Below are 20,409 nucleotides of genomic sequence, written 5' to 3'. Positions count from 1 at the left end.
CACCTACTGAAAGTGAAAATGCAAATACATAGAAAATACATAATGAACTGAGTTTGAGTTTTTTCAACATCTAGTACCCTTCATGTTTTGCAAGGCTGAATGTCATCAGATAGCTCCACTCCATTTTGCTCTTTCAATGCTGCACTTTTGTTTTGTTCTAATTTTTTTAAATGAAATGTGTAATAGTATTAATTCTGTTATTCTCCATATTACTAACTGCTCCCTCAACCTAGTGTACAATCATACTTTCAAACTTTCTTAATTCAGCCTTTATTTAAAAACTCAGTCCAAGTCTTTTTTTTTTTTTTGTAGAGCAATCTGACTTCATAACAAAACTCCTTGAGAAAGTGGTCATGAATTAATTCAACAGTAGTGGAATAATGTAATAACAATGCTATACTCCATTTTCTGAATGTTTCCAGTCTGCTATTAGAATCAACCAAAATAATGTTTTCTTTAACAAATGTCGGAGAATATGGTATATACCACGTTTGGTAATGAGCATGTCGCACATGAACCTCTTCAACATCATCCATGAACTTCAATCCAATTCCCCTTCGTCTTGAAAACTCATCTTTTTTTTTTTTTTTAAACCATTTTGCTTCTTAGAAGTCCCTGTGAGTGCAAGAATTTGCTTTTGTAATTTTTCCAGTACCACTGGCTGCTACACAATCCCAAAGCAGAATTTTTCCAACTTCACACTACACATTTGGTGAGATGGCATTTTCATGCAATCATGCTGCAGTTTTTTCCAGTCACATCTTCAGTGGTTATTAAATTACAAAATTTTTGAACTCGCTGCAAAAAGTGGTTTGAAGTGATATTTTATTGGGTTCAGGGCTATATAAATAAATTGAATTGAGCAATTCAGCACAGATAGTTTTACAAACAGGCTTATTTTTATTTATTACATGTAAACTGAAATTTATTATGCTTCAATTCAAAAATATTACAATTACTAATTGTACAAAATTCCATTTTGCCTCATGTAACATTACATTATTACTGCACAGGGTTGTACAATCTGATAAGCTTTGTTGTATATTTTACTTTTGAATACTTGTAATTTGGGCACTAAAGGCACATTTCTTTCTATATTGATCTACACCTACTCAAAGCTGAGGGTTTAATGTAGTATACATAATGTTATAATGTTGAAATAAAGAGCCTGTAGCCTGTAAAAACACTGTAAAATTGTCCAAATACTTGTACTGCATGTGGACTTGCCTTAGCAGGCTAGTCACAATTACAAACCAGCCCAAAGGAATTTGTTTGTGAACACTATATTTACACCCAATGTATCTGAATCCAGAGTCAGTCCTCAGACTGGTCCAACAGTCCTTTCCACTTGAGCAAATTTTCCTAACATCCAGATATTCACTGACACAAACCCATTGTATGAAGTAATTGGTGTCTTCCTCCTTTCCATTATCTACAATCTCATTGAATTAAACGGTAGAAGACCCAGCAGGCCAACACAACCCAGTGGCTTGCCCAGTTCAGCTCAGACCATCTCTGGATTGTGTGAATGGCTGCATAACCCTGCAAACACAAGCACACACATGAACATCAGGTTTTGGTCTGTGCAAGCCTGATCATTGTGATTTGTGGTGCATTCATGTAGTGTGACTTCAAGTTTGAAACACATATCAATATCCAATACTTAACTGCAAAGAGATCAGGGCTTTTCTTTCAATAAGGATTATATTGGAGATTCTTGTAGCAATACTTTTTGCAAATGCAAATCTTTGGACTCAAAAAATACATAAGAGGCCTTTTATTATGAACATAAAATAAGAAATTTTATTAATCCCCAAATGGAGGTTCAGGGTTATTGTAATAATGAGTGAAAACTAATTATTTTATTTAGCTTCAACAGATATTTCACCCCAAGTGGTCTTTATCTATGTTTTTTTGCTACATTTAAATTTGTGTGGTGAACTGCCTATAGGTCAGCACCTTCTCTGTTCTGAGACATAAAGCCATCTACAATGTATATCACCTGCTGGTGTTGGAACATAAAATGATGATGTCATTCTTAAGACCTCTAGTGGGTAGTACAGAATATGTTTTGATAATGTAGCTCTATTTGCAAATAAAATCTGGTAATCCTGTTCCAAGTCCCATTAACCATGTGGTTCATACTATTGTAACTGGAAAAATATTTTTGAATTGAATAACTTGTTCACAGTTTCACAGCAAATATTGTCTCTCTCATTATTACCACTTCTGCTAATTCTTTGATTATCTCAATTAACCCAAAGCGGAGAATTTATAGAAATGATAGCAATACCCAGGCACGCATTTCAAACATACAAGCACTTCTGCTTGTTTTTGTCTATTTATTCAGCGATTGTTAGTCTTCGCAGTTCTGAAACTTTACAAAGTATTCAGAGCCCTTCCCTTTTCCCACACATTGGGTTATAGACCGTTTTAAATTAATTGATACAATTTCCATGTTGCCCATCACTCTACACTAAAATAACCAATGTGTTTTTAGAAAATTTTGCAAATTTTAGAAGCTGCTATAAATAATAGGATAAATAGTACAAATCCAGGTATTGAAATCCTATAGAAACTTTAACGAGATAAAGCTCTGATGGCTACAAAGGGGCTTATAGAAAGTATTGGATTAAAGGTCTAAATACTTATGTAAATAAAATTTCAGTTTTTCATCTTTACCGAATTTCATGTTTTGCCTAGAACAGATAAATCACACACTGGCTGTAGACAAGGAATCACATTTGTTTTAAAAATGACAGGCACCACACCCTCCATTGCACGTACGAATCAGGGTGGGTTGTAAGGGGTGCTCAGTAGGTTGCATTATCACCACTAGATGGCTCTTTCATATTTTACACATTGCACCTGTAAATGACCTGTGAAATAAACTAAACACTTATACAACACCATTTCCCATTACAAAAAAATTAAACTAAAAATAAATGGCACCCCCATGTCCAGCACTATCTTAATGACATTCACAAGGATTCTATTGCTCCTGGGTTCCATCTTCAGTGTGTTCTTACCTCTTCAACATCATCATCATCTTTAGGATCAAACATAGAGCCTAGGTAGGTGAGGTGGAAGATGGCCAGGAAAGTGAAAACCAGGTTCACCAACATCACCCAAAACTCCTAAAGCAAAGCAAGAAGAACAAACAGAGAAACATCAAGAACACTATAACAGCATCCCTTTTGGGAATAACACACTCCCAAAATCTTGTTTTTGCAGATCTCCAGTGGTTTGACTTCTCACTTTGCAGCACAACAAGGTACACTTGTGTCAAGTTTCCATAAATCACTTCTGTGAGAAGTGAAACAGCCCTGAAACGTTCATGCAGAGAGGGTAGCAAAACACTCCTGTGTGTTCTGTTTCTGTTCAGGGCCGTTCGTAGGGATTAAGAAATACCAAGGTCAACAAAGCTTGAGGGGTCTGGGGGAGCATGCCTGCTCAAGACACTTTTGAACCCCTTAAATGTTGGTTTCTGGGGAAATTCGTGGAGACTCAAAAATATACTACATATTGTATATATTATTATTATCATTATATAATACAGCATACAGCATATTATGAAAAACCAGAGGAGGTCATTATATTCGACACACTTATTCTAAGTCTCTAAGTGCTCTAAATGAAGACAGCAAATATAGGTTAAGAAAAAATGTGTTTGATTTTATATTGTGCAATATTTTGATTGTTTTGACTGTTGACTGTTTGTTCTGTTGTAATAAATATTTACAATATATTTATATTTGGGACCCAGCCCTGGATAAGGGGAAGAAAATGGATGGATCGATGGATGGATATATATTGTAATATACAGTGGGTACGGAAAGTATTCAGACCCCTTTAAATTTTTCACTCTTTGTGTCATTGCAGCCATTTGCCAAAATCAAAAAAGTTCATTTTATTTCTCATTAATGTACACTCAGCACCCCATCTTGACAGAAAAAAACAGAAATGTAGAAATTTTTGCAAATTTATTAAAAAAGAAAAACTGAAATATCACATGGTCTCATGAAGATTATCTCTTCATGTAAAGAGATGTTCCAGTGGTCAGTTAAAGTCGGTTATCTTGACGCAGTACAATGTATTTACGGCACCCAAATAAAGTTATTTTAGGCAATTATTTCATGACTTCTGTTATATGTGCCTTGGAAAAAATACCAAGGTCAAGACCTCGGTGTCCTCAATGGTGGGTATGGCCATGTTTCTGTTATAGTTATATTGAATTTAGATCAATGGAGCAGTCCATCTTCATTGTGACATAAATGCAGGTTATTATGTAAATTAACTGGAGCACTGTCCGATAACTAAGGTGTCCAAGCATAAGTCAACTGATTCACCAATGCCATTCAGGCAACACTTCAGCAGGCAGTTAGTGAGCTACTTAACAACACACGTTAGTTTCACTATTGCCGCGTTTCCATTACTCTGTTTTAGTACTACTCAGCTCTACTCGGATAATTTTCCATTACAGTTGAGTACTACCTCATTGTGGGCAGGGCCGTTATAGCACAGAGGCATGAAACTGCCGGCACACAAACACATGCATACGCACCTCATCGTAGGCTCACAGTGTTGTTTTGTGAGTAGCGTTAGCCATTTTCCTCACTATAGATTATAAAAATGAAAAACAACCGATTTCATTCTCGTGTTGGACACGGTTGGATGTAGTACTCATAACTCTTCCAGGGACATCACTCCCTGTCCAATAGGTGGCCCACAGTCTGTTGACGTCACATTTTGGTATCAGCTCAGCTTGCTTGGAACCTCGGCTGAGAAGGTACTAAAAAAGTACTTGCAACCAGTCAATATCCCCTTATGAAAAGTAATTGTTTAACATTGCTTTCCAGTGTTTGCTGCTTCACAAAGCTGAGTATAACTGAACTTTTACCTTCTTGTGCTGATGGCTGCAACCAGAGCTGCAGGGCCTGGAAAGGACACAGGCACTGAAGATAGATGCAAGCCTCTTTCTCAGAACTGAGGACAAAAAAAACAAAAATCAACAATCTTGACCATTCAGAGAAGAAAAAAAAAAAACTGTCTAGCCTTTATTAATAACAACACACTATTTGTCGATGTATCCACACCACTAATGCAAGGAGCATAAAATCGCTAGCTTTAAAGCAGTCTCAGGTTAGTCCTCTTGAATGAAGTAAACATGTTATTTTTGCATTGTTTACAGTAGTCTGTTCAGAGATACCTCTATTCCACCTTCAATAGCTTTAAATACTCTTACATAGGATATGAAATGCTATTCATACCGTGTTCAACATATGTGATGAAACCCAGAGAGAGCAGAACAGCTCCTAGGTGAAAACTCAGACCCTGCAGAAAACAAACAGCACATTTAGCATTTCAAGCATTTCAGACACAGAGGATCTCACATAAGTATACTGGGAACACATCTCAAACAAAATTCGATTTTCAGTAATAAGTCTCATTACAGCACCAGCGCCTTCAATATAAAATAGGAATACAATTGGTATGTGAATTCACAGCTTTCTTAGTGAAAAGTTATGGCCACTTGTCACAAATGAAATAAGCAAATGCAGCTTGCAATTTATCATATTTCCAAGTTTAAGCACATACAGTGGTGTGAAAAAGTGTTGGCCCCCTTCCTGATTTCTTATTTTTTTTGCATGTTTGTCACACTTTGTTTCAGATCATCAAACAAGTTTAAATATTAGTCAAAGATAACACAAGTAAACACGTTATGCAGTTTTGAAATGAAGGTTTTATTATTAAGGGAAAACAAAATCCAAAACTCCATGGCCCTGTGTGGAAAAGTGTTTGCCCCCCCTGTTAAAACATAACATAACCCTGTGTGTAGTTCAATTCCTCTAGCCACACCAAGGCCTGATAACTGCCACACCTATTCACAAATCAAGAAATCACTTAAGGGCCTGCCTGACAAAGTGAAGTAGACCAAAAGATCCTCAAAAGCTAGACATCATGCCGAGATCCAAAGAAATTCAAAAACAAATGAGAAAGAAAGTAATTGAGATCTATCAGTCTGGAAAAGGTTATAAAGCCATTTCTAAAGCTTTGGGACTGCAGCGAACCACAGTGAGAGCCATTATCTACAAATGGCGAAAACATGGAACAGTGGAGAACCTTCCCATGAGTGGCCGGCCGACAAAAATTACCCCAAGAGCACAGCGACGACTCATCCATGAGGTCACAAAAGACCCCACAACAACATCCAAAGAACTGCAGGCCTCACTTACCTCAGTTAAGGTCACTGTTCATGACTCCACCATAAGGAAGAGACTGGGCAAAAATGGTCTTGATGGTAGAGTTCCAAGATGAAAACCGCCGCTGAGCAAAAAGAACATAAAGGCTTGTCTCAGTTTTGCCAGAAAACATCTTGATGATCCCCAAGACTTTTGGGAAAATACTCTGTGGACTGACGAGACAAAAGTTGAACTTTTTGGAAGGTGTGTGTCCCATTACGTCTGGCATAAAAGTAACACCGCATTTCAGAAAAAGAACATCATACCAACAGTAAAATGTAGTGGTGGTAGTGTGATGGTCTGGGGCTGTTTTGCTGCTTCAGGACCTGGAAGACTTGCTGTGATAAATGGAACCATGAATTCTGCTCTCTACCAAAAAATCCTGAAGGAGAATGTCCGGCCATCTGTTCGTGACCTCAAGCTGAAGCGAACTTGGGTTCTGCAGAAGGACAATGATCCTTTGGAGTGGCCTAGTCAAAGTCCTGACCTGAATCCGATTGAGATGCTGTGTCATGACATAAAAAAGGCGGTTCATGCTCGAAAACCCTCCAATGTGGCTGAATTACAACAATTCTGCAAAGATGAGTGGGCCAAAATTCCTCCACAGCGCTGTAACAGACTCATTGCAAGTTATCGCAAACACTTGATTGCAGTTTTTGCTGCTAAGGGTGGCCCAACCAGTTATTAGGTTTTAGGGGGAAAACACTTTTTCACACAGAGCCATGTAGTTTTGGATTTTGTTTTCCCTTAATAAAAACCTTCATTTAAAAAGTGCATGTTGTGTTTACTTGTGTTATCTTTGACTAATATTTAAATTTCTTTGATGATCTGAAACAAAGTGTGACAAATATGCAAAAAAATAAGAAATCAGGAAGGGGGCCAACACTTTTTCACACCACTGTAAATGTCCAAAAAAGATCTAGTTCTCAGTTTTTAGACTAGTCACACTGTAGGTTATGTGTCCTCACTGTACAAAAACTCACCTAAAGCTGATCTACTTGCTCTCAAACACTTATGTATCATGACTCATGACAAGATAGTAATGACTTTCTGGAATCAACAAAGCAAGTAATGAAAAAGTTTATGGTCTCTTCTCAAATATATTATTTACAGATCCTGGCTGTGCTACGAGTTCTCCTTTAACTCTATTCTCTGCAAGCTCCTTGTGAGAATAATAATCAATTTAACACTAACACTTAACTAAAGGAAATGCTAGAGTACAGCCCTAGAGTTCCAGCTCAACAAAGAGGATCTGCAACACAGATGAGCCCTAAGGACAAATCAGCTAAAAAACAAACAAACAAACAAAACATTCCAGTCTAAAATCATAAGACAAGATTGAGTTTAAAAGAAATTGTGGGAATTTTTCTGACTGCCTTAGGGGTGGAGTAACTCAGTCAATAAGTGTTCACAAAGATGCTTTAATTCTATAAAACTATAAATGGGGTTTACTATTTTAGTAACTTATAATGTTGTGCCACATGTTTAATAGAGCTCTGACTAAATACCTGAAACCCGGTGTAACAGATTATAAAATCTTTCTCTACTCCAGTACTTGTATGTATGTGCAGCCACAAAAAAGGCTAATGGGCTTTGCGACAACTGGTGGCAGAAACGAGAACTGCATGTTGAATTTTTTTTAGCTTGATGAGTTAAAACCACTGCATGCCTGCTACAATGCCATGGCATTGTAAACATGCCGCTGTGAAAAAGTGACGTTTTGAATTGAATTGAATTGAAATCTATGTAGAAAATATCTAGCCATTTAAGAATGGACCTGTTGTCTTTTCCAACTAATAAATACCAGCTACAGTCATCTGGAGGTATCTGTTTTCCAAATATTCAGGCAAAACAAACACTTTTCTTTGGTGTGTTCAAACCTCTATTAGTAAATGCCATTAGCAGTCAGTGATTCTGTTAGTAAGTTTATTTTACCCCTTTCAAAAGAAACCAAAACAACCAATTTACTTTGGAAGGGCAATTTTGTCTAATTTTACAGGAATGGTAAGGAATTAAAGAAAGCAGTCATTCCCTTTTTCAATTTAAGTGTGTTGGTATACACACAGTGATGCAACCATGCAGATGGAATTTAGATAGATTACTCCTATGATGTGAAACCTACAATGTTTTTGTTTCACCTCTCAAACCCAGGCAGTGAATAGTATTTTAGTGAATAGGTGAATGATTCAGCTTCTGGATAAATGACTCCTCTGCAGTGAAGTGAACAGGTAGAGTGATATGAGGTGAGCAAGAACAACGGAGAGCAGTTGAGATTTAATGATGCTACCATATAACAAAGTGTGCATCGTCTTACTGACATGCAGTAGGGCACTGGCTGTGTATGTCACCAGGATGGCTGGAAAGGTCCCCAGTTTGATGGCGTTTTTAAAGATATCTGGGACATGGACAGAAAACAATAAAGACACAATATAAAGATATGTAAATACAGTTATTAATGTAACTCTCAAAACCTGTAAATACAAGTTATTAACTTGTGAATCCATGTAGAAAAAATGATGTAGCGCCAGATGTAAAATTGCCATTTGGAATCATAAGGGCCAGGATTGGCCACATTTAACAATAGGAGATATGATTCACTATTCAATTTCTGACACTGAAAAGTTTGAAAGTTATATTCATATAATGTACATGGGGCTGTAAAAGTCATATTGATTCAATCTGATAGTACATTCTAGCCTCTCATATCCATCTATTTGATCATCATGTTGAAAGGTGCAGTGTATAAAATATGAAGCACTGGGAATGCAGAATGCAATCTGAGCACCCCCTACAACCAAACCCCCATTTTTAGGTGCGATGGAGGGAGTAGGAGCCAAATAGCATTTTGTCATTCACTGGTTGAACCATGGGTGTCACTGTGTGAGTGACAGTTCATTTTGTATATGGGTATACTTCCTAACTATTGGGGGATGTGTGTGTTTGCCCTGGAAGGCGTTGCATTGGATTACCTGGTTAGCGAGGACATCTTTAGCCAGCATTGGTGAAATGACACTAAAATATGGAGATTGGAGATCGATCTGACTGAAGACGCTTGGCTCTAAAGCCGACTGAGAAAAATGATATTACCTGGTCAACACAAGGCGCCCATCGGCCATGGGTCATTTGTGCGTACACAAAATCAAATACTGTAAGTCAAACATATTACCATAATCAGAGAAAAATAAACTTTGCAATGAACTAGTGAAAATAATACCAGGCTACCAGGCTGCCCTTTCATCTGTTCCCAGGGAGTTAACCCCTCAGGGGTCAACAAACGCACCGGCACGTTTTGTGGCATCTTCTCCTGATAATGCCGAAACTAACTTAAATTACTCGGTCAGTTTTGAGTGTACAGATAAGAGCAATATATCATTCAAATCTGTAAAGGGTCTATTTTTATTTGTATACACTCATAACAAAACGCTGTGCTTTTGTAAAGTAAAGAAAGCAGACGGTGCTCTTTATGTCTTCTCTGTCTGTCACCTCTCTTCATAGACACATAAATAAAAGATTAAGAATCGTCATGTAGAGACAGCAGCCAGTAGCTTTAAAGCCATCCTGCTCCATAACAGAGAGTGTTAGGTGGACCAATGACTCATCAGCTTCACCATTCTTAAGGTCAGCATCTAGCAGGGTAAAAATCATGTTGGCTACATGTCGCAAGCAGTAGTGTGTAATAATTCTGGGGGTATCAAAGTGAAGGCGGGGACTTACAGGTTTTCAGCCATCGAGACATGGGAATGTTCCACGATGTCACCACCATCACCATGGAACGAGGCACTTCCACCTGAAGAGGCTTCACTACACTTACATCCCTGCACAACAAAACACACAACACCAGTTGTGTAGTATTAGGGGATACTATACTTTCTCTCACGTTTTTATATTCATTCAGCTCTTCCCACCATTATTTTGATAACTGAAAACTACCAAATTAACCAGCTTCATTGTACATACCTTTGTGCCTTTCCACTGCTTCCCTGTTTTCAAGTATTTTTATGTTAACATGTAAGACTTTAAGAGTCAAACTCACATCCAGTTCTTACAAATTCTAGAATGGCGCCTGTTAGGTGGCAGCCTGTTACAGCAGCTCCTCTATTTGTTTTTTGCAAGTTTTTTACTGAATTATCATCTGTTAATCTGTTAATCCAAGTCAAATCAAGATCAAGATCAGTGGATGAGTTGGGTTTTTCGAATTCCTGTGGAAAGACATATGGAGATTATGGAAACTGCATCAGAAAATATACGTTTCTGTGGCAACGGCATCTACACAAAGGAGCAACTGTTAGCTCTCAAGGGAACAAGTCTGCTTCTTGGTATAAAAGGAGGGGATGCAGAGCATGAGTGAAGCATCGAGAAAAACGTAGGAGATTTAAACCATTTCTCCCAAAAATTATTATGGGGAAAGTGAGGTCACTCTGCAACAAAGTGGATGAACTTACAGCTTTAGCTAGCAGCCAGCGAGAGTACAGAGAGTGTAGCTTGCTTTGCTTCACCGAGACCTGGCTGAATAAAAATATACCGGACAGCTCGCTTGAACTGCCTGGGTTCTCGCTAGTGCGAGCGGACAGAGGCAAACAGAGCGGCAAGAAAAGAGGAGGTGGTCTCACTGTTTTTGTTAACTCCAAATGGTGCAACCCTGGACATGTAACAGTGAAGGACTGCATCTACACAGACACTGAGCTGTTTACATTCCTCCATCAGCTGCAACACAGAGTGCATGTGACATCATCCACACTTTTGTCGTTGGTCTCCAAACAAAACACCCCAGTGCGCTTATACTAATTAATGGGGATTTTAACCATGTCAGTATTTCGGGAACTCTGACCAACTTCAAACAGTATGTGGACTGTGCAACACGAGAAAATAAGATTCTTGATCTCCTTTATGCCAATGTGAAGGAGGCATACAACTCTTCAGCCCTACCCCCACTTGGTGGATCAGACCACAACTTAACCCTCTGGGGTCGACGCACGCACCGGTGCGTTTTGACGCATCTTTTTCTGATAAGGCCGAAACAAACAAATTACTCCGTCAATTCTGATTGTACAGATAAAATAAGTATATCATTCAAATCTGTAAAGGGTCTAGTTTTAGTGGTATACCATCATAATAACAACAAAACGGTGTGCTTTTTTTAAATAAAGAAAGCCGACAGGGTGCGCTCTCGGACTTTTCTGTCTCTGCCATTTCTCTTCACAGACGCATAAATAAAACAACCAGAATCTCAGCGAATACTTGCCTCATAAAAATAAGAATTATATGGCTAGAAAGCTTGAAATGTTTTCTTTTGAGTGAAACAATTCAAGTCAAAAACAAATCATCACTTTTTATTTAATCCGTATGAACGTAAGGAGAAGTCTTTTTTCCTGTCTCACCTCATTACAGGTAATGCGGTCCCGCCTTGTACACTGTCCACTGTTCACATGTAAATAATCTCAGGTGAACCAGGTAAATATGTACACACCCCCGAGAAATGACACAAAATATCAAACTTCATCATAGAATTTACTCACTTTTTCTGCGCGTTTGGATGATGGCGCGTTACGCACGTGAAGCGGCGCTCCTTGTATTCCACACAGAGACAAATAGTTTAGCTTGTCCTCAGAGTAAAAACACTGATTTTAACTCAAATGAGGATCGTTTGCTCCTCATTGTGTTGTATTGTACAGCACTAATCCGTCCCATCTACATTGACTGAAAGGCTCATTATGCGCGTCTTTGTCTGGTCGTTCAGTGCGTCTTTTGTGTTCTCAGGTAAATCACATGACTATTCATCCTCAGACACACCCTCTTGCATATGGCCTTTCTGGACAAAAAGTGTCTTAGAAAATTTTAATCAGTGTATTGTTTACTGTGAATGTGTGAACAAGATGACATTCACAGCACTCTGAAGTAAACACTTTAGCCTACAACATGCAGGTCTCCAAGGTCTTGTGAACCAATGTTCTGTTTGTGTTTTATGGTCTTATTTCAGTGAGTAAAAAATTGTAGTTTTTCACTCACCATGCATAAACACTTTTTTCTCAAAAACACAATAATGTATAAACTTGCTGCTCACATATTATTGTAGCCAATTTTGTGCTGATTACAGTGTTATTAGACTTTAGACATTAATATGTTTAAAAGACACTGAAAAAAGCACAAATGTCAGGACATGTCAAAATTTGTCCAGGCCCCAAAAACCCCCTCAGACCCCAGAGGGTTAAGTGAGAAAATGGCCACAAGAAGCAAGTTTAGCACTGCAAGACTCTTTTGAAATCACTGGGACATTTTTAGAGAGGCAGAAACATATGACAATGTTACTGAGTTCCAGGAATATACAGTGTCTGTCACTGACTACATTAATAAATGTACAGATCATGTGACAGTGGTCAAATCATCAAGAGACGAGCCAGTCACAAGCCATGGCTAACGGGGGAAGTCCGTTCTCTGCTAAGAGTCCAAAACAATGCATTTAAATTTGAGTATCCTGCAGTATAAAGCATGGCAAGAAAAAATTCAATCACAGGGGGTAGAGAGGCAAAGAGGCTGTATGCACAAAAACTAAAAAGCCACTTGATGTGTGATAAAGATCCATGCCATCTCTGGCAGGGATTTCAGAACATCTGACTACAAGCCCCAAGGAACTGAACAACTTATATGCACAATTTAAGGTCAACAATACTACCCAGGCACAGATGTTCCCACTATCATTCAGTGACAAGGTACTTCAGCTGTCAACAACTGAAGTGAGAAAGGCCTTCGCTGGCATCAATACATACAAAGCAGCAGGACAAGACAACATTTTAAAGGACTGTGCAGAGCAATTGAAGAGTGTTTTTGCAGACATCTTCAATATATCACTCAAGCAGACAGTCGGGCCCACTTGCCTTAAAGGCACCACCATTATTCTGGTCCCAAAGAAGTCAAACCCATCATGCTCAAATGACTTTTGCCTTGTGGCCCTTACACCAATTGTGACCAAAAGTTTGGAGAAGCTGGTTCTGAAACACATTAAGAATAGTCTCCCAACTAACTTGGAGCCCCTTTAATTTGCATATAGGGCAACCGATCCACAAACGATACCATCTCCACTATACTCCACCTCACGCTATCACACCTGGAGGGAAGAACACCAATGCCAGAGCCCTTTTCATCAACTTCAGCTCAGCTTTTAATACAATCATTCCACATCAGCTGGTGGAAAAGCTGAGGCTGCTAGGTGTGGAGACTGCAACATGCAACTGAATGCTCAACTTTCTCACAAAGTGGCAGCAGACAATCAAGGTGGGCAGTCACACATCAGGAGCTATCTCAGTGAGCACAGGCTCACCCCAGGGGTGTGTCCTGAGCCCGGTGTTGATTAGCCTGCTCACACATGACTGTACAGCTAGATCCAGCACCAGCCACATTGTTAAGTTTGAGGATGACAGAACACTGGTTGGTCTCATTACTAACGATGATGAGTCCGCATACAAAATGAAGGTGGAGCAGCTCACAGTGTGGTGCAGATGCGATAACCTCGCCATTTATGTGGACAAAAGAAATAGTTATTGATTTCAGGAAGTCTGGAAAAGATCACCACACATATCTCACTGTAAATATTGCAGCTATGGAGAGGGTCAGCAGTGTTAAGCTGATGACCTGTCCGCCATCAACTCAGCAGCAGTCATCAAAAAAGCACAAAAGCCTCTCCACCTCCTCTGGAAACTCAGTAAGGCAGGAACCATCAAAAACATCCTCACACACAGCTTCACGTCTTAGTTTGACAGCTGCAGGGCACAGGACAAACGACAGCTCAACAGGATTGTTAAGACTGCCAGCAAAGTTGTTGGTGCCCCTCTCATGTTTCTGGAGATCTATGAGTAGCACTGCATATGCAGAGCAATCTCAATCATCAAGGGCCCTCACCACCAATCTCATGGCCTATTTTCCTTCCTGCCATCTTGCAAGAGGTACAGGAGCACTAACTGCAGATCTAGCAGGATGCTTAACAGCTTCTTTGCTCAAGCTCAACAAACAGATTGTGCCCTCTCCCCATCTATACACTCAAGAATAGATTTCACTAAACACATACGGACACTGCCTCCTCTCCATCAATATACATAAACACCCACATTGTTGCGAATGTGAGCAGTGCCCCCATGAGGGCACTGCTGCTCAATGACCTTGAATGATTACGACTGATGTCACTTGTCACTAAACTACTGTGTGTTGTGTTTTTTTTTTTTTACTGTCTTTTAATTCCTTATTAACTTCTCTTCTAAATTAAATTGTTACCTATTTATTTTTGGAAGCTGGTGAGAAACAACATTCAGTTTCAGCTTGTGTATTTTATAGATACTAGGTGTGAAATGCCAATAAAGGAATCTTGAATCTAATGCACTAATACTTTGCATAAGCAGAGATAATAGATTTCACTAAACACCAGCAAATTCTGATACAAATGTCATGCAGTCAGTCAAGACTTACCAGTAAAAAGGCAAATCTAAAGCAGATCCCAAAACTCTTCTATAAACTACCTCAAGAAACACAAGCTGAAGCTTTTGAAACTGCCCTCACAATCCGCTGACTTGAACATTACTGAAAAATATCTTGTGAGCTCTTTTTAAGACAACCTAAACATACCTCGGAATTTGTAAAAAGTAACTGGGTGTATTTACTTCAAAATCAACAAAACAGGATATAGGAAAGTGTGTGTATCGTGTGACCTTATATATAGATGTGTGGTTTTCTAAGCAATGTCAAATCAACTTGATCAGAATCAGAATCAGAATGAGCTTTATTGCCAAGTGAGTGTGCACACACACACACAAGGAATTTGTTTAGGTACGGGGGGGGGGCATGGGGAACTAATTGGTGTGCAAAGAGCAAAAATGTGCAAGTGTCATAGTGCAGGTGGTGGAAAGGAATGGTGGAGAGCTACGAGTTTAAGAGTTGGATGGCCTGAGGGAAGAAGCTCCTTTGTGCCGGGCTGTCTTGATGTTTGGAGCTCTGAAGCGCCGGCCAGACGGTAAGAGCTGGAAGAGGTGGTGACTCGGGTGGGTGGCATCCAGAGTGATTTTCTGAGCTCTTTTTCTCACTCTGGAGGTGAACAGGACTTGGAGGGTGGGTAGGGGAACACCGATGATCTTCTCGGCGGTCCGAACTGTCCTCTGAAGTCTTTGGATGTCTGATTTAGAGGCAGAACTAAACCAGACAGTGATGGAGGAGCACAGGACAGACTCGATGACCGCTGAGTAGAACTGGGTCAGCAGCGTCTGTGGAAGGTTGAACTTCTTCAGATGGCGCAGGAAGTACAACCTCTGCTGGGCCTTCTTCGTGATGGAGTCGATGTGGAAGTTCCACTTCAGGTCCTGAGAGATGGTGGTGCCCAGGAACCTGAATGACTCCACTAGTGCCACAGTGCTGTTCATAATGGTGAGAGGGGGGTGGGTGGGGGCATTTCTCCTGAAGTTCACAACCATCTCCACTGTTTTGAGCGTGTTTAGCTCCAAGTTGTTGTGACTGCACCAGCGAGCCAGCTGCTCCACCTCCTGTCTGTATGCAGACTCTTCACCGTCCTGGATGAGACCAATGACAGTGGTATCATCTGCAAACTTCAGGAGTTTCACAGAGGAGTCACGGGAGGTGCAGTCGTTTGTGTAGAGGGAGAAGAGCAGTGGGGAGAGAACACACCCCTGGGGGGTACCGGTGCTGGTGATGCGGGAGCCAGAAGTAAATTTCCCCATCCTCACTAGCTGTTGCCTATCCGTCAGGAAGCTTGTAATCCACTGACAGGTAGAGTCAGGAACGGAGAGCTGGGAGAGTTTATTCTGGAGGAGTGATGGGATGATGGTGTTGAATGCCGAGCTGAAGTCCACAAACAGAATCCTTACATAAGTCCCTGGTTTGTCTAGATGTTGCAGGATGTAATGCAGCCCCATATTGACTGCATCATCCACAGACCGATTGGACCAGTAGGCAAACTGCAGGGGGTCCAGGAAGAGTCCAGTGACGTTCTTCAGGTGGGCCAACACCAGTCTTTCAAAGGACTTCATGACCACGGATGTCAGAGCCACTGGTCTGTAGTCGTTGAGTCCCGTGATTTTTGGCTTCTTGGGGATGGGAATGATGGTGGAGCGTTTGAAGCATGCAGGGACTTCACACAGTTCCAGTGATCTGTTGAAGATCAGAGAGAAGATGGGAGCCAGCTGGTCAGCACAGGTTCTGAGGCATGATGGTGAAACCCCCTCTGGTCCTGGTGCTTTCCTTCTCTTCTGCTTCCTGAAGAGCCGACACACATCGTCCACATTGGTCTGAAGTATCGGAGCGGGGGAGAGGGGGTTGATGGTTGGAGGTATTGTTGATGAGTTATTGTCCTCAGGCCTCTCCACACTGAAGCAGAGTCGTTAGCTGTAAACTGGTTTTCCAGCTTTTTGGAGTAGCTCCTCTTAGCTGCCCTGATCTCCTTATTCAGTGTGTTCCTGGCCTGATTATACAAGACACGATCACCACTTCTGTAGGCATCTCCTTTGGCTTGACGAAGCTGTCTGAGTTTTCCAGAGAACCACGGTTAGTCGTTGTTGTATGTTAAGAAGGTCCGGGTGGGAATGCACATGTCCTCACACAAACTGATGTAAGATGTAACAGAGTCCGTGAGTTCGTCCAGGTTTGTGGCAGCAGCTTCAAAAACACTCCAGTCAGTGCATTCAAAGCAGGCCTGCATCTCCTGCTCTGTTTCCCTGGTCCATCTCTTTACAGTTCTCACTACAGGCTTAGCAGATTTAAGCTTTTGCCTGTATGTTGGTATGAGGTGGACCAGACAGTGGTCAGAGAGTCCTAAAGCTGCCAGTTCGTGGCTCAAGTGTACTTTATTAAAGTCTCCGAGGATGATAAAAACAGAGTCCGGGTGTTCCTGCTCCGTGTTTGCGATCTCCTCAGCCAGCTGATGCAGCGCGTCGCACACGCGCGCTTGCGGGGGAATGTAAACACTGACCAGGACACACGAAGAAAACTCCCACGGCGAGTAGAAGGGTTTACAGTTAATGAAAAGTGCTTCCAGGTCAGGACAGCAGATCTTCTTCAACACTGTTACATCTGTACACCACGTCTCATTGATGTAAAAGCATGTCCAGCCACCGTGCGATTTCCCCGTTGCGTCTGAGTTGCGGTCCGCTCTGATCAGCTGGAATCCGGGCAGATGGAGCGCGCTGTTCGGTATGGCTCCATTAAGCCAGGTCTCCGTGAAACACAGAGCAGCAGAGTTCGAAAAGTCTTTGTTTATCCGGATAAGCAGGTGTATTTCGTCCATCTTGTTGGGTAGCGAGCGGAGATTCGCCAGATGTATGCTGGGCAGCGCTGTCCTGAGGCCGCGCTGACGAAGTTTCACCAGCGCACCAGCGCGCTTCCCGCGTTTGCGCTTTCTGAGAAGCGCAGCTGCTCCGCCAACTAAAACGCTCCACAAAACGTCCGAATGTGCAAAAATTGGAGGAAAAATATCCTGGGAGTGCTGCCGAATGCTTAGCAGTTCAGCCCGAGTGAAACTTAAGTTACAGAAACAAAGTGCAGGACAAACTAACAAAAATAACAAAACAACTGGAGAGCTCCATACCGAGGCAGCCATCCGCGGCGCCATTTTTGTTGTGATTTACAGTCTATAGTCAGATTCGGTACAATTATTGGGGAAAATTAAAGCAAATAGAATACACCAGACCACATTTTGGAGTGCCAAGTACTTGACTGATGATTTGTAATATCTTGTCTATGTTAAATGTACAAAAATAAGAATAAAAACTCTTTATAGCAAAAAACTAAATATAAGTAATCTACCAAGAGGTGTCCCAACACATTTTGCATCCAACATACATGTTATCACTGCATATGTATTTTAACCACATCACAGGAGCATTCCACTCTCCCCCAAACTATTCAAAAAGCTCATATCACTACTACTTAAGCACCATCTAAACTTACCATCTGATGTTGTCTTTTTCCTCAGTGAAGCCTGCTCCAGCCAGCATACTGGTGCCTTCGCTGAGATGACCCACAAAGTAGTTACTGAAGTGGAAGGACACTGCATTTTCATAAGCATGGAGCCACCTGTGCAACACACCACATGCAAATAAAAAAAATCTTATTTTCTCCTAATTTTAATCACTTTTTCTTGAACCTCTCCAAAAGTCAGCTTCTTTGCCTCATTTGAAATAAAGTTCTATTCTGATAGAGATTTAACAGTTTTATACTTACCTCAATTAGTCTATGAAGCACCCCTATTAGCATGGTGTGGCCATCACAAGGCTTAACCATAGACACCATATGCACCTAACCAAAGTTTTGTAGTATCACAGAACAGGTTCTGAATACTTTTTAAAATCAAACACAGCAATCATATTCCATAACATTTCTAAAAAAGTTAAGGTGCTATAGCAGTGAAAATGGTACCATGCCAATCATAAATGTATCTTTTTATTGATACCAATAATGTAATATTCCATTCATTTATTGTTTTTTCATGTAACATTCTAATGCTTTTTTTTCCCCATGAAAAACTGACCAAAGTTTGGGTGGGTTGGTCCCATTGCTGTGTAGTTTCCCAGACAATTAAGATACAACCTCAAAATTATACAGTTTTAAAGCTTTCAAAGCTATATGAAATATGTGAATAATATCAGACAGTTACAGAATACAAGATCCAACAACAGATTTAACAACAAGGTTCCATCTTTATTCAGTATCTAAACTGCATTTTTTGCCTTGCAATGCTGCCAGGGCACAGATTACTGCTGATATGTCAGAAAGGCATTATCTGGCCAAGACCAATGTACTTTGCGGAGCAGAAATTGTTTTGGTAGCTTAGAGATAAACAGCACCATTTAATGAGTACCTATTCTCACATTTGGGCTTTTGACACAAAAAAAATCCAATGGAGACATCTGTTTGCTTATAAAGTAACTGAGTATACTCTTTAATTATTCATTAACCGAACCAGTTATTTACAAAAATTAACACCAAAACCTTGACATTTGCTAATAAAAGACCAATAAATTACAGGTAATAATATTTAGTATCAAAGTGAAGATAAATTTCTAAACTTGCATGTGCATTTTCAATGTTCTATGTAACTTTATTGTCGAGAAGATACAAGGCATGTTCATCAGACACCCCCCTCTCTTGTGAAATATCTTGAAAGCTTTAGTCAAAAAGCACCTTTATCACCTGATCTCTAATTCATCTAATCAAAATATGTAAGAATTAGTACATTATATCTCAGAGGTTAATAATTTACCAAAACTTGTAGAGACCAGTGTTATTTCTGCAGCCCAAGCTGATCATTTGAGTCTGTTTGTGTCATGTTTCATTGGTGAACCACACCACAGTGATGGATGAGCAGAAAACAGACTCACTGATTCCTCTGTAAAATTGTACCAACAGGTCCTGGGGCAGGTTGAGCCTCCTAAATTGACACAGTAAGTATATCCTTTGCTAGGCCTTCTTCATAATGGTGCTGATGCTGGATTGACCACTTCATGTTCTGCAAGACTGCAACTGTATTGCGCTGTCTAGGCCTGTCGAGGCAGATGGCCGTCCAAACTGAGCCAGTTCTGCTGGAGCTTTCTTCCAGTAAAGGGAGTTTTTCCTCTCCATTGTCACCAAGTACTTGCTCATAATGGATTTGCTGGGTTTTTGTAAAGTGCCTCGAGATGATTGTTTTGTGATTTTGTGCTATATAAACAAAATAAATTGATATTTATTTTGAAATTATATGCAATATCTTTAACTTGGTTCATGAGGTGGTTATCTGGAAAGGATATCAATAGTTGTGCCTTTTCAGAAGTTAACATACATATGATGTATATCGCCTAATGTGGAGTTTCTACTGCTGAAATGCCATCCCTATTATCTACCAAGGGAAATTTCTGCTGTGTTTTTGGGGACTGTTACATCCCCCCTGCAGGCCAAGTCTACAGTAGCGCTTGGCCATGATGTTATCAGCGAGCTGGAGACGGCTCACCCTGATGCTGTTTTTATTGCCGCTGGCGACTTTAATCAGTGCAACCTACAGACTGTACTCCCCAAATATCAACAGTATGTGGACATCCCACCGCGACAAGAATACACTGGACCATGTTTACAGCAACATACACTGTGCATACAGGGCCGGACCCCGCCCCCACTTTGGACACTGAGACCACATCTCATTGTT

At 40.4% G+C, this 20,409-nt stretch overlaps 1 protein-coding gene across 2 annotated transcripts in view; it reads right to left on the bottom strand.

Moving 5' to 3' along the window:
* Window positions 1-838: 838 nt before the first annotated feature.
* Window positions 839-20,409, bottom strand: part of LOC113145482 (protein-serine O-palmitoleoyltransferase porcupine-like) — a 30,794-nt gene continuing 11,223 nt past the window's right edge. For both annotated transcript variants that reach the window (XM_026332266.1, XM_026332267.1), the window contains exons 7-13: window positions 18,180-18,305; window positions 9,957-10,057; window positions 8,561-8,637; window positions 5,271-5,334; window positions 4,901-4,986; window positions 3,030-3,137; window positions 839-1,542 (exon numbers count right to left, since the gene is read on the bottom strand). In XM_026332266.1, coding sequence (XP_026188051.1) covers window positions 1,441-1,542; window positions 3,030-3,137; window positions 4,901-4,986; window positions 5,271-5,334; window positions 8,561-8,637; window positions 9,957-10,057; window positions 18,180-18,305 — 664 coding nt within the window. In that variant the 3' untranslated portion in view covers window positions 839-1,440. The remainder of the gene's footprint in view (window positions 1,543-3,029; window positions 3,138-4,900; window positions 4,987-5,270; window positions 5,335-8,560; window positions 8,638-9,956; window positions 10,058-18,179; window positions 18,306-20,409) is intronic.

This window comes from Mastacembelus armatus, chromosome 7 (genome assembly GCF_900324485.2).
Source record: "Mastacembelus armatus chromosome 7, fMasArm1.2, whole genome shotgun sequence".
Lineage (NCBI taxonomy): Eukaryota > Metazoa > Chordata > Actinopteri > Synbranchiformes > Mastacembelidae > Mastacembelus > Mastacembelus armatus.
This window is presented reverse-complemented; position numbering and strand designations above follow the sequence as displayed.